Source organism: Dicentrarchus labrax, unplaced genomic scaffold, assembly GCF_905237075.1.
Source record: "Dicentrarchus labrax unplaced genomic scaffold, dlabrax2021, whole genome shotgun sequence".
NCBI classification, from domain to species: domain Eukaryota; kingdom Metazoa; phylum Chordata; class Actinopteri; family Moronidae; genus Dicentrarchus; species Dicentrarchus labrax.
In genome coordinates this window covers 7,804,131-7,818,178 of record NW_026136721.1, presented here as the reverse complement: position 1 = coordinate 7,818,178, position 14,048 = coordinate 7,804,131, and the positions used below count along the sequence as shown (strand labels likewise).

The following is a 14,048-nucleotide window of genomic DNA, read 5'->3' as shown; positions in this document are numbered from 1 at the left end:
CAAATCCATCAGCACATCAGTGTCACACAGCAGCAGGATGTTTCCGTGGCATCGTGTGTTGTTGTTGTTAATGGCAGCTGGGTGTGGACTCAGACAAGCCTCTCCCTGCTGCCTCAGTGCTTCCTACTAAAAACAGCCATTACTCCACTCGTCCTCTACAAGCATCTCAACCAGCAACTTAAATAGCAACACTGCCATATCACCGGCAACTGCTGAGTGATGCTTTAATTATAGGCTGCGGGTGCTTCGCTCTAATTTGCCAGAGGGGAAGGACGGTGTGCGAGTGAGGGATCGTTTCCCCTCATTTACCCCCCTAAAGCAGCACTAGACTGTGTTGTATTTACATGCACAAACACATCCACCTTATCTGCCTTTAAAGTGATGTGGTGCAACATTACAACAAAGGGACTCATCACCACTAACTGAAACACTGTAGACCCACCCCATTTACCACAAACAGTAGTATTATTTGTGGGGTTACAAGACAGGCTGCATTCAAAACATTCTCATTAACAGCAGAGCAAGGTCTACTCAGGGAAAACTCAATTTAGAAATATGGCTGAATATTGAATATGGCATTCTGGTTTTCAGATGATGGTGTGTCATAGTGAACCTATACAAGTCTTAACTTATAATTCCCTCATTACAGTTGTACAAACATTTATCCCAGTCAAATCCCCAAATTTCTTCCCAGTTGGTTTTTGGCACTTTGAAAGTCAGCACAGGTCACAGCTAAGTTCCAAAGCATCATCCAAACACTGATTTTGCTTAAATGTGGAATCTGGTGTTCACATAAAGTCACTGTAGCACTGCTGTCTTTACCTGACATCCTGACAGTTCACTCTCATTGCCACCAATCTAGTGGCCGCAATTTATATCTGTTCTGGGAACTGGGAACAGGAACATTCTTGCATGGACTTTCTTGCAGCAAACATTCCTGAAAACCGCGTTCTTCAAGCTCAAATAAAAAACATCACCACCAACAGCAGGACTGGATGGATTCTTCTCAAACAGCTATATAGTGTACTGAGGAAGAATCTTATGATATGATATGTATCATGATACAAGGGTTACGATTCAATATATTGCATATATTGTGATACTGTAAGGAAGGCTGTTGCAATTCTTTTTAAAATCTAATTTTAGGATAACTGTCATAGTATAAAGACGCCAGCTTATGCATACAATCTGAGTAAAAAACTCAATAGTGCTTTTGAGAATCGATACACTATCACAAAACAAAGTATTGCGATACTCAAGTGTACTGATGTTTTCTTACAACCCTAATACAGTGTCTACCTTTTAGTATATTTAATAAAGCATTTGTTCCCCCTCATGTTTTGTAATGCAGTTTAAAAAGCTGTAAATAATGGATGGAAGCTTTCCCTCCACAGCAGGTGGTGTGAGTATTCTCTCACTGTTTGGCAAACATGGAAACAAAGTGAAGTACCTCAGAGAAGAGGTGTTGGATGACTGTAGCCAGAGCCTCCACTCTCTTATTCCCCTGGAAGAGCAGCTTCCTCAGCTGGTTGATGGTCTGGTTCTTCTTCTCTGCCTGCTCTTTGCTCTGGTTCTGTTTAGTCGGGACCGTACCGTCTGCCACAACCGCCACCGCTGCGCCAGGCTTGGGTGCATTTTGGAGGCGGGATGCTGTTTTGGGGCTGGATCGTGACCCCGTTCTTGCTTTGAACCCAAGACCAGAGGTTCCAGTGGTGCCTGACCCAGTGGTGGTGGCATCAGTGGCAGGTGCTGGGAGAACTGGTGCATTTGCATTCACCACGTCCGGTACCTAGCAATAAAACAACCGCAATACATCTTCAATAAAGACACTGAAGTACTAACATAACCACTAAAGTTCAATATGTTAATAAAAAACTCAAATGATTTAAAAAAAAAACTGAAGTAAATGTCGAAAGATGAACCCAAATACTCTTCATGATCTTTAAAATATGTAGCCAAGAAATGCAAATATACCAAACAATGTCTCTATTCCATTATAAATAAATGTACTTTTTGCTGCTCTCTGTGGCTCGTTGATTGATTGATTGATTGATTGATTGATTGATTGAACTTGTCTCCAGTCCAAAAATGTCTGTGAAACTTTAGAACTAGTTAGCATATAGCTTCTCTGGCACCACCAAGAGAAACTCCGAAAGAGATAAGGGGAATGAGGATCTTCCTCTCAGAAAACACACCTTATACTTCTTTCATCAATCAGATTCTGCTCTGTAATGGCGTAGTTTCTTAAATTGAGTTTGCCTCTTAAAGCTCAAAACTTTAAAAAGAAGAAGACGTACCAGGTCCGGTGGAGGCTGCTGCTGGTTCTGGTTGTTTCCTCCTGCGGGCGCTGCTCCCTGTGAGTTGCTGTTGGTGCTTGTGGGTCTCCCCAGCGCCTCCCGGGGCTTGTTTTTGTCCACTGCAAGAAAACGTCGACCTCTTAGTGTGCGGGTGGCAGGTGCAACATTCAACATGGTGTCCACACACTGCCTACACACAGAATGCTCATTCAGCCCATTAACACAGTGTGGTACACGCTGCAGCAGGGTCGCAACATAAAGCTACAAACACTCCTTCATCCTCTCACAAAGAATAAAATACATACCAAAGAAAACATAAGAACACACACACACACACACACACACACACACACACACACACACACACACAAAACAGTCAGTCTGGGTCAGGACTTGACCACCACAACATCCAAACACAGAACATAGAACGCACACGTCTCAGACATTCGCTCTCATCTGGTAAATACGCCCTACTGACTGTTCTAGGCTGAGACAGATGCATCATGGGATTGTGTGGTAATGATGGCCAGTCAGTGTGTGTGTATGATGAGCTGAGTGTGCATTAAGGAGTGCAATAACAGAGACAAAGCAATTAGAGTCTCTTTCACTCACTCTCTCTCTCTGAATAATTCAATATAACCAGTGGACTTTCATATGATGTCAAAGAGGTTTTCCGTGCAGAAGTGCAGTCCCTGTGTTGGTAATGCACTGCAAGCTGCAGGAGTTGTGCTGTTATATGGAATCTGATGTTTTCAAGGTGGGAGCCAATGAGTTGTAATCTCACTTTCCAATATGTCAGTCTCAGTTGACATATTTGTATGACACAGATCAAGTTTCAATGGACAGAATCATTTCTTATGTCGTGTGCATCTCTAAAAACAAATTCTACTCTAAATCCAACTTTACATTAATCTTTATTACTCAGCTGTAAATTCAGACCATCCGTTCTGTGTGTACACTGTGTATCTGTTTCAGTTTAATTCAAAATCTGCACTGCAATTTACATTTAAAATGCAAATTCTACTGAACTCAAATAAGTCTGCTCAGGCCTGGTCAACAAGGCTCTGAGGCTGGTAGTGACTTCTGTAAATATACTGCCACCTACTGGCAGCCACCAAACAGAATATGCTGGTCTGTGTCAGTGTGATCAGAGCCTGCGGTGGCAAACGACAGACGCCACCACACTAAAGGACAAGCACGAGCCAGGACACTTCCTCAGTGTGTATGTTTGACTTTGTACAATCTAGTCTCATTACAGTTTCATTACAACAACCGGCAGTTTACCAGATCACACTATGGACACTAGAGCTATGGATTCATCACTGAAACACAGCAGGAGTCTCTGTTTAGCCAGATAAATAATCAGATCTGATGCATATTTACCATCTCAACACCAGTATTAGCAGAACAGAGTGCTCTGATCATTAATTCAGTGTGTGGAAAATACTGGTGGGTGCAGAAATCTGAGGGAAACTGGGAGGTGAGAACATGTTACATAAATGAATGCCTCAGATGGGATTGCACACATCAGGTAAACAGAAAAAGAATTAAATAAATGTAGAATAACTGTACAAGAGTACCAGCACAGAAGCTAAGCAATGCACTGCTGTGGGCAGGGGCAGCAACAACAAAGTCTTTTAGCCACATAAAAAAAAGAAAATCATTATCAGTGTACGCTATATTTAGAACATTTTCACTGCTTTACCTTGCCGTCACACAGCCCTTTCTGACAGGAAGCTGAAGCAATAATATCCATCTACGCTTACTCCAAAGCCACCAGACTAAACCAGATATAAAGGCTTCAGTTTCCCGTCAGAAAGGCCTGTGTGACAGGTACTGGCTCCATGTCGGTTTCTTTTTGTTGTTACAGCATGATCAATATAAATTGATCCTAAAAGCACATTTATATTTATACAACTAACATGAACTTCATTAATCTAGTAAATTTGACCTGAAATTTGTTTCATTTAAGTTTTTTTTTTCCTTTCTGTCCATTCTACACACTGAATTGTAGGTGAAAAAAACAATGGTAATCAAACAATGCAAATTCCATTGCAAGCATGGAAAGCAGATTGTCTGTTGAAGTCAACAGCAGTTTCGACATTCAGCTGATGTGTTCACTTCAGCAAAAATTCATTTAAAACGTGTTTACTAGCTGCTGCCGGGACAACACGTCACTTCAACCGTGTACTGGTCTGTGCGAGTGCTGCTGGTGATGATGGTGTGTACCTGGAGTCTGCCAGGCAGTCATGCAGAGCTGCTGAGCCCAGACTGAGAGAGAAACAACACTGTTAGCATGCACATCACAGTGTTACACAGACAAAGCAGACAAAAAGGACATGAGAATCTCCTTCAGTACACAGTAAGATGACCTCCATAACACATGACAACATACTGCTTAGTTTCAAAAGTTTCAATTATTCAAAAGAATGAGTTCTATTAAAATGCTGGAATATGTTCGCAGTCTGTTTGTTATGCAGTGTATGGGAACTGCTTTATACATCAGTATTAGTATCACAATTATGTCAGCCATCTTATTTGTCTCATGAGCACTCAGTAGGACTTTTTGCTGTATATTTCATCCGAACATCAGTTACCAATCAGGGAAAACTGCTAAGGGGCTGGAGTTGGGGAGGGGTGTAGGAGGAGTGGGGGCTTTGTGACTCTCTAAAATAGCTGTGTTGATGAGATGTGCCAAATTATTGCAAAAAGAAAATTTTACTTCCTGAATAAGCTCCTTCATATGGAGGTGCACATCAAACCAATCATATGAATAATTCACAGTTTTGCCACATTGCCATCCTGTATGCATGTGTGCCTAGTAGATTTTTGGTCTACAGTCTAACAGGCTGAAATCAACTCAAATTATAATTATCAACAGATCACAGAGTAACAACTCAGGCCAACATTAAGGCTTAATTACATTAAGAAGTGCTGTCTTTACTAAGCTCCTTCATTAACACAGACTCATCCTCCGTAAACAGAGCCAGTGGAGGGAGAAAACGGCGAGCTTACTGTGTGGCTGCGGCGCGCTGGCCAAATTAAACACCACCTACTCAGAGACAGATTAGTACAGGATTACTCCGTCTGTATGTGTGTTTGCAGGACAAAAAAGTGTGCCAGCGAAGCAGGACAAAACAGGGACACAGCTCGTCACACAGACATACAGGTAGCCGTAGCCATCCTAATCTCCTTAATCTGCTGTATTCAGATTACACAAATAGATAAGAAAAATATAATCTAATCCCTCTTTATGAAGAGGGAGATTCCAACAGAGCTTCAGTTAGATTAAGGCAGGTGATCTTGATTTTGCTGGGTTGGATTTTTCCAAGACCTTAAATTGGCATCCTATAATCAACCACATTAAGTATAGAAGAAACCAGCTGGAATACTTCAAACTAAGAGGATCAAATACTGAGCATGTTACCAGGCAGTTCTATTGGGGGACAGGTTTCTAAGGAGGGATAGTGCGTGTCTGTGCCCTCTAGTGGTTGATCACAAATTCATTCCAACACAACGACTGTAATCTGTAATGTTATAAGGAGTTCAGTCTAGACCTGCTCTATTTGAAAAGTGTCCTGAGATAACTTCTGTTATGAATTGGCTCTATACAAATAAAATTGAATTGAATTGAATTAATCTAAAATTAAATTATCTATACACCAATGATCATACACTATAACTACCAACATATCAAAAAACATTCATTATTTAGTTTTTATGTTGGAACTCCACATAAAGGGGAAAGGCACAGAGGAGTTTATCATTGTCCCTCCCCATGTAGTTTCAGCCTTTCTGCTGCAACACAGCATGACTGTGATGCCTCACAACTACAGGAAGAACTATGAACAAACATGCACTGATTTGGGGGGGTTTAGAATGAGATTCACCCCCAGGAGTCCACCAATCATCTTCACACTGAGGGGCATTGCGTGAGGGATTCAATACAACATAAGACACAGTGAAGTTTGACTGCAGCGGCAGAGAGATCTAGAGTTTGCCGATGATCAACTACCAGGTGCAATCATAGATTCATATCATCTGTGCACTGGAGATTGGGCTTCCACGTGACTGTTGCCATGGAAACAAGTGTGCAGATCATGTCACTGTTCCCAAGTGTGCATGTCCACTATATGACCTGTTTACATGCAAACTAGTCTAGTCACCTAGCAACAACCATTTTTATCCACATGTCTAACAATCATGTAGATTATTGAGACAGCTGGATGTTTTTGCTCTGGCTCCACCTGTGTCACATCTTTGAGAGCTCCAGGTGTTATTTCTACAAAAACATGTTTGGTACAGTATGACAGCAGTACGGACAAGCTGACAGACAGATGAACATAACTTTGTAACAATAACTTGTTTCCATCCAAGTATATTTCTGCATATTATCATGGGCTGAATTTTAAAGAGCTGCACAGAAGAGGACATTTTGATTTATTAATAAGAAAGGCTAACAAAGATTTGGATGCTGTCAGGTTTTAAAAAGGTAAAAACAGTTCTACCACAGTTTTCCAGCAATGTAAAACTGCTATTGCTGCCGTGTGCTGGACATTGCTCTCCATCTTGAAATATGGCTAGCATTAGCTAGACTAGAGACCAAACAACACAATCTAACAACATCAGTTCAAGAGGACTAGTTTAATCTTTCTGCTAAATGTTTTTGTCTTTAAAAGTGTCTTCTTATATGTCTCAATTGAAACGCACTAATATGCATTTTATTTCTGGCCACACTTTAAAGATTTGCTTCAAATTGGCTTGACGGTTGGACAGAAATGCAGCCAATGGCTCTGCATGACCTTATGAATGGGTAACATTCAGTGGAGATTATCTAACCAGTCAGTCAGGGACTGTATAAATACAGCACTACCAAACTGGGGTGTGTGAAAATGTCAGTTCTCAAAAACACTGTATAGATTTTTATCTTTAAACCTCCAACTGCTAGATAGCAGTGTTGCAAACTGAAGTGATGTTGGATGTTACAGTGACTGAGATAAATACAACTTACTACTATGACAGTTTTCGTACAATATCGCAATATATATTGAATCGAAAAAAACTTCAAACATACTTTTATAGAACATAAAGTCTATCAATTATTTTGCATTAAAAGTACAAATAAATGATTATTAATGTCAACCAATCTTTCATAGTAATATACATTTCCCAATAGTTTATCACTCCCAATAATTAGCGTACATCTCTAGTACCACCAGATTCGTGCCAATACACGGCCAAACTACCAAACCACAGGAGGGAACTCTGGATGATTCTCATTATATCGGTGAGCCAAACCACTTCAGTGGCGAGACATCCCACTGAGACAAACTGAGGAGTCAAAAACCACATGTTGGGTAACAAAAAGCCTAAAATAGCAACTCTCAGTATTAAAATGACTCCCTGCTCCTCATTAAAGAGGTTAAACAAGCGCTGTGGCATTAATGCACTGATAATTTCAACCACTTCAACCAGCAGCTGTTTTTGAGTAAAACTTAAAGCAGTTTTTGGCCTTGTGTAAAACGTGTTACTCATTCACATGAGGTTTCTAGATGCATCCAGATGTGGACAAAAGATAAACTGCACACAACTTTACTTTATCTCCACAGAGAACATCTCTACCTAGTTTTACAAATATCAGAGTACCGCAGCCCAAATCTACTGTACGTCTCTGCTGAGCCTGGGGAGAATATTCCAGCAGATACAACCTCTAATGCCCTCATCTGCCGCCACATTAGGAAAAAAACAGCAACCTCCACATCAGATTAAAGCTTGCACGATTGGCCAGCCTCAGCTGAACCACGGCACAGCGCGCACAAATGTCTCTGCTGAGTGTGTGTGTGGACACGCGAGTGTGGTGACTAAAGCCTGCTCTAACCTACATTTCAGGGTGATGGCAGGCAGCAGCGGGGAAGTGGGTCTATGGAGCTCAGACAGAGAAAACACACTGAAGCCAAACACGTGCTCCTGGGCTCAGATGGGTCAGCAGGAATACACACAGTGCAATGAAGAGAGGTACATAATTATGGCAGAGCGGCTGACCTGAATAATTACTGAAGAACAGGGAGGAACGTGTTCTTCTGAGTGAAAATCAAATGAGAAAACTACTGGCTGCAGAGCACAAGCTGATTTGTAGATAATTTGTTGCAGAACATGAAAAAACATTCAGATAATTCAGAGTTTAAATGGATCAAAATGATTTGTCAAAAATGATGAAGGACTTAGTGAGTAGTTTAGCTAAGACACATGAAAGAAATGAATGCTTCAGAGTAAGCCCAGTGGCCTAATGATACTGGCAAACACACAGGAAAGCCCACGTGAAGCTGTTCAAACTGGGGAAATCTGCTGTTAGCTTCTTTGGTTCTTGTAAACAAAGTAAAAAGCATAAAATGTTCAACTCTCAGTGGTCTCCAGTGGATTATCTCAGATTTTCTCTTTTACAGCTGTTCCTGTTTTAATCGATCTCATACACACATCCCACATGTGACTATTTTGTATTTTGTTTTCTTGCTAAACAGAATTCTGATTATCCATGGGCCTGGCAGTGGTTTATTATTTGACTTTATCCTCTCACATATCATGTGCACACACACAAACACTAAAGCTGCTATACTGTGTTCACATATGCACATTTTGCCTTATAGAGTGCTGCAGGAATGAGTCCAAAAACTTGGACCTGGGTTAGCATTTTAGCCCCTCCGGTTCCCTCTCCTCAATTTTTTGAATGGGTTTTTGGTTAGATTACTGAACTGGTAAATAAAATAAAAAGTCTGTGGATAACAAAAGCTTCAGAGATTTTCACATGTCCTACGACATAAAATACATCAGTAAATACCCCACCTGCATATTTTAAAGCTTTTATGTGTCTTTAAAAAGGTGGTTGCTAACAAGAGGCTAAATAGGACTACAGAGGTTGTCTTTGACATTAAACACAGACTATCTACTCACTAGATTATCTTGCTGAACAAAACCTGTAAGTATCATAAACCTAACAACACAGCTTATTTTCTGCAACAATCGGAAATCCAATGGAAAAATCCCACTGGCTTTTTGTTGAGGGAACCAGGACGATGCCAACTATACAAAAATACATCATCCCTGCAACACTCCATATTGAATTCAGCTGAAAATGGAGAGCTAACGCTGCAGCCAAAGCAACACTAACATTGAGCACGAAAGTTCATTTTATGCTAACAATGTGTCTTGTTAGCTTGGCAAGCCCAGAGAAAGATTCTGATTTTTTCCTTTTATGCAGCACTAGAAAACAACAAATGTTCAGAGGAACACAGCAGTATAATGCTGTTGTACCTCCTGTAGAAATGGAATAAACACCATTAACAGACGCTCTGCCATGTTACTCAGAAGACACCAGCCTTCCACAAATAGAGGGCACCCATTTAATGGTTGAATAAGTAAAAGGCCAGATGCGTCCTTGGCTATTTCTGGTTTGTGTATGTGTGTGAGTCACGTGGTTGGTGCCCCTCTAGGCGTGGATATCACTGCTAAAAAGGAGCACGCAGCCACGGCTATTCATCACGCCACTGCTCAAGCACTCGTGCAGAAAGCTTCCACACACACAGACTCGTGTACACATGCAACTGTTAAGACGACTGACGGCCCTATTGTAAGCAACCCTATACATCCATGGCGGCTGTGGTAGCCGGCATGCACAATGCTGAAAGCCCCCACAGTGGAGGAGAGACGGAGGCATCAATGGCTGCCAACGCCATGCAGGAGAACAGGCAGAGGAGGAGCAGAAGGAGCAGGAGCAGGAGGAGGAGGAGGAGTGAGAGGGTGAAGTGGCCTTTGAGGCTGATCTGGAGTCAGGCTTGCAATCCCATGACTAAAGATTAAGCTTTAAAGAAATGGCAAAGAAAGCAGATCCTTACAATTTATTCAAAGGCAAACACACCCATCAGATGGAGTCCAAGAGGAGGAAGACAGATTGTAAGGAGGGGTGAATTGATATGGAACATTGGTAGACAATATACAGAAAGTAAGTATTTTATTGTGGTATGGTTAAATAGATACACAAGGCACAACCAGGTGTTTTTGTGATGCTACATTGGCTTCAAGACATCATCGTTTCAAAATCTTTTTTCTTTTTTGTTTTAATCACAAAAACGACAGCTAATGAAGAAGAAACCGCAAACATTATGCTCTCAGGAATGTATGAGTAGTCTTGAGTGCAATTAGCTCATTTGCTAGGGTGTGGTAGCATCCCACTTAAACCCCACCCAGCCATGTGTATCTATGGTGGATGGAGAAAGGTGCTGGATAACCGGCTTCAGGCCTGCATGGAGGATTTGGGGAAATGATGGATGGATGGATAGATGGGTGGGTTGGTGTGAAATTGTGAAAATCTTTCTCAGATTTCTAACAGCTATTGAAGATGGGGGTTGCAGATGGTTTGGAGGTCTATGACAGGCTGCAGTGATCAACCTGTTGGCCTGAAACTCGTGTTAATCGATGGGTGGAAAGATGGATGTGCTGAAAGGATGAAACAATTGATGGTTGGGTGACGGGAGGACACAGAGGACAGCGGCACATCCAGACCTGCGTGGAAGACCACAGTGTTCTTCCTGCATCCCGACAGCAGCTGAAGGTTTCGGAAAAGTCCTTTGGCTGTCAGCTTCACGTGGAAGTTGGACAGCGACAGTCTGGGAGACCATAACATTGTCTCGGTTTGTAATCCAATATTCTCAAGACTTGGTTTGAGACTGATGCTTCTGGTCTGGACTGGCTTTTTGTGGCAAAACTTTGACTTTCAGCACGTTCCCTGTTCTTCCGGACTCTCAAAGACTCTGCACACAGAGCAGGAAATACTGACCCAGTTTTTTCTTCTTGCAGTCCAAATTCCTGTTGCCTGTCTGGCCAGTTTACAGTTGTCACCTATTTCCAGAATTTTTTCCTTGTTATATTAACACTCCTTTTTGTACAAGAATGAATTAAGATGCACAATAGACGCTTTAACTGTTCCCTTTTTTCTTCTTTAATCCCAAAAGTATGTGAAAATTGTTCCACATGAAAAAGAGAGAAAAGACTTTGAGGGATTGTTGCTGCTGGAATTTGTGCCTCGAGATCAAGAAAAAGGACAAAAACAAGATTTTGAATTTAAAAGGCAAAACCTTTGACTCATTACAGAGGGAAAGAGAAGCAGTAAAAAAAAAAAAGAGGAAAAAAAGGGAGTCCGTTAAGCTGCTAGCTGCCCTTCATCGACTCAAAGCCACAGAGTCCGCAAAACCAAAAAATAAAAGCGAAGGAGAACTGGTTTCTGTAGCCCAGCCAATAGAAGAAGAGAAAATGGCGCCAAAAATAGCTGCGTGCTCCACCGTTGTCCAGGTGGTAGTGAATCACCCAACGATAGAGATGGAGGGAACGACAGAGGTAGTACTCCTGTGTGTATGTGTGTGTGTGAGAGAGTGAGGGAGGGAGGAGAGAAAATCCTCAACACTGGTGATGATTAGTAGTCCGTCTCTGCGGTTAACACGCAAAACACAGAGTGATCCGTCCCCCTGACGCACCGCAGTGTGTCACAGTGATGTAGCTCTCATGTGTACACACACACACACACACAGAGTGGTTGGACGAAGACAAGCATCTATACACTCCCTCTATTTTACTGCTGCTTCTAAAGCTCTCTGAATACTGAACACACACACACACACACACACACACAAAGAGGGAGGGATGCTGCAGGAGAGGAGGGGGAGGGGGAGTGGGTGGGATTTGAATAATCTCTCTGCTGCTCGCTCATTCTCTCCCTCCCTCCCTCCCTCATTCTTTTCTCAAGTCTCTCTGCCTCTGTTTGAATGAGAGAGTGTCAGAGATGAATCATGTCAAGGTTAGATGTGATGAAAGGGCCACGATAAAGAAGAAATACTGGGTGGGAGGAGTCTCTCTCTCTCTCTCTCTCTCTCTCTCTCTCTCAGGTGCCATATTAAACCTATTCAGCCAAATACAGACGCCTTGTGAAAAGAAAAAAGAGACGGCTTTGTTTGAAAACACACACCACACACGTTTAAGTTCAGCTTCTTTTTCAAAATGACGATGTCGAAGGTCAAGATTAAAGTTTATTACTGCCTGCTGCAGGGGGAGATGTGTTTACTGCTGCATATTGAGCACTTGTACATTTCCTTTCCTCTTAGATCCCCCCAACAAAGATCTAAAGATTCTCGACAAAGTCACTTTAATCTAATTATTTATTTTTCAAAAGGGCTGATTACAGTTACTTATTTTTGTTATCTGATTTCATAATCCTGATTACATGTAATCAGTTACAACACAAGACTGATTAACAGGTAGTAGTAGTATTCTTTTTTACCCTTTTTCCACAGTGTGTATAATTTGAATAATATCCACCCATTTACATAAATGAGGGGAAACAAAACATTAGAATCATCTCATTATAACGCAATACACTTTCAACAGGATGATTACCTTCCACCTCAAATAACCAGACTGAAATCAACTGACAACACAACATCACTGAACATCCAAGAGGGTAGGATTTATTACAAAGCTGACTGCATTAGTTGTAGCTAGGTTGATCTAAAGAACTTGGAAATGGGAGTAAACTGAGGTTGATACCAGAGAGACCCTCAAATGATTAGGTAGACACAAAAACTATAAACCATAAGAGTTGCATTCCTCATCTAAGGAGAAACAGTTTGAACAGCACTAGATGAACACTTAGATCACTCTGCTTCCTCCAACAAGACACTAAACAGCAGCTGATTCTCATAGACTCTATTCTGAAGATAAACTGAAGATAACTTCATGCTTTTAAACCTTTAAAATAAAAAAGTCATTATCACCTGGCCATCCAGAGAGCTTTTATTGTATTCAAATATTCACTCATTGTCTATAGCATACCATACGGGACTTTAAATAGCTAGTTTCAAATGTATCTCAGAATAATGACTCCCTTTCTTAAAAATCCCCTACAGACATGTATTAGGACAAACAGTCTGCTTGGAATAATACAGTAATGTGTGTCTGATACATTTTTCCGCACTAAATCTTCTAAAAAGGCATCTACTCCCTCCATCTCATTAACAATTCCAGAATTTATAAATATGCACATTTTCAGCTTTCATTTAAAATGCCTGTCTTCCAAACTATTATAACAACTACTATATGTAACAATGTCACAAATCCTGCTGGTAGGCCCCGCCCCTTAAAATCAGGTGTTCAATGAGTAAAGAGAAACTTTCCACTTTCAGCAGATGAATGTGAAAACATCCTTCTAGTGTCAAACTCTGCACATACAGCATTCAAACAGCACACTGTAGGAGCAAGAAGGAACACTGAGTTGTTACTGGAGGGGACTTTAAACAAGGTGGTTACTTCGAGAAACAAGAAGAAAGAGAAAGTTAATTGTTCACAGCTACACCAGGCATCTTGGCGCACTGGCAGCCCCAAATGGCAGCAGAAGGTAACTCAACTGGTGGGTTTGACAGACTTCTCTTTACTGCAGTCCTGCTCTGTGATTGAGGCTGTTAGGATACAATTTTACACAGAAACCTTGTCTGGTAAAACTTTAATTTGCACTGAACAGGGCATGCGATACAAGTAGGAAAACAAATCTGACTGATATAAAACCTTCAAATCAGCCTTGAAAAATGACAACTCAGCCATTACACATAAATAGTCCCCTGAGAGCGTGGACAATAAAACTAGCCCTGTATGTATATGTATGTGCATGTCAGAATCAATAAAGTCCATGTTCAACCGAAACAGAAAGAGCTA

At 41.3% G+C, this 14,048-nt stretch overlaps 1 protein-coding gene across 5 annotated transcripts in view; it reads right to left on the bottom strand.

The window, feature by feature from the left end:
• LOC127355317 (microtubule-associated tumor suppressor 1 homolog) overlaps positions 1-14,048 on the bottom strand; it is a 77,336-nt gene that overhangs the window by 15,410 nt on the left and 47,878 nt on the right. For all 5 annotated transcript variants that reach the window (XM_051386079.1, XM_051386078.1, XM_051386074.1 and 2 more), the window contains exons 8-9: positions 2,298-2,416; positions 1,451-1,789 (exon numbers count right to left, since the gene is read on the bottom strand). In XM_051386079.1, coding sequence (XP_051242039.1) covers positions 1,451-1,789; positions 2,298-2,416 — 458 coding nt within the window. The remainder of the gene's footprint in view (positions 1-1,450; positions 1,790-2,297; positions 2,417-14,048) is intronic.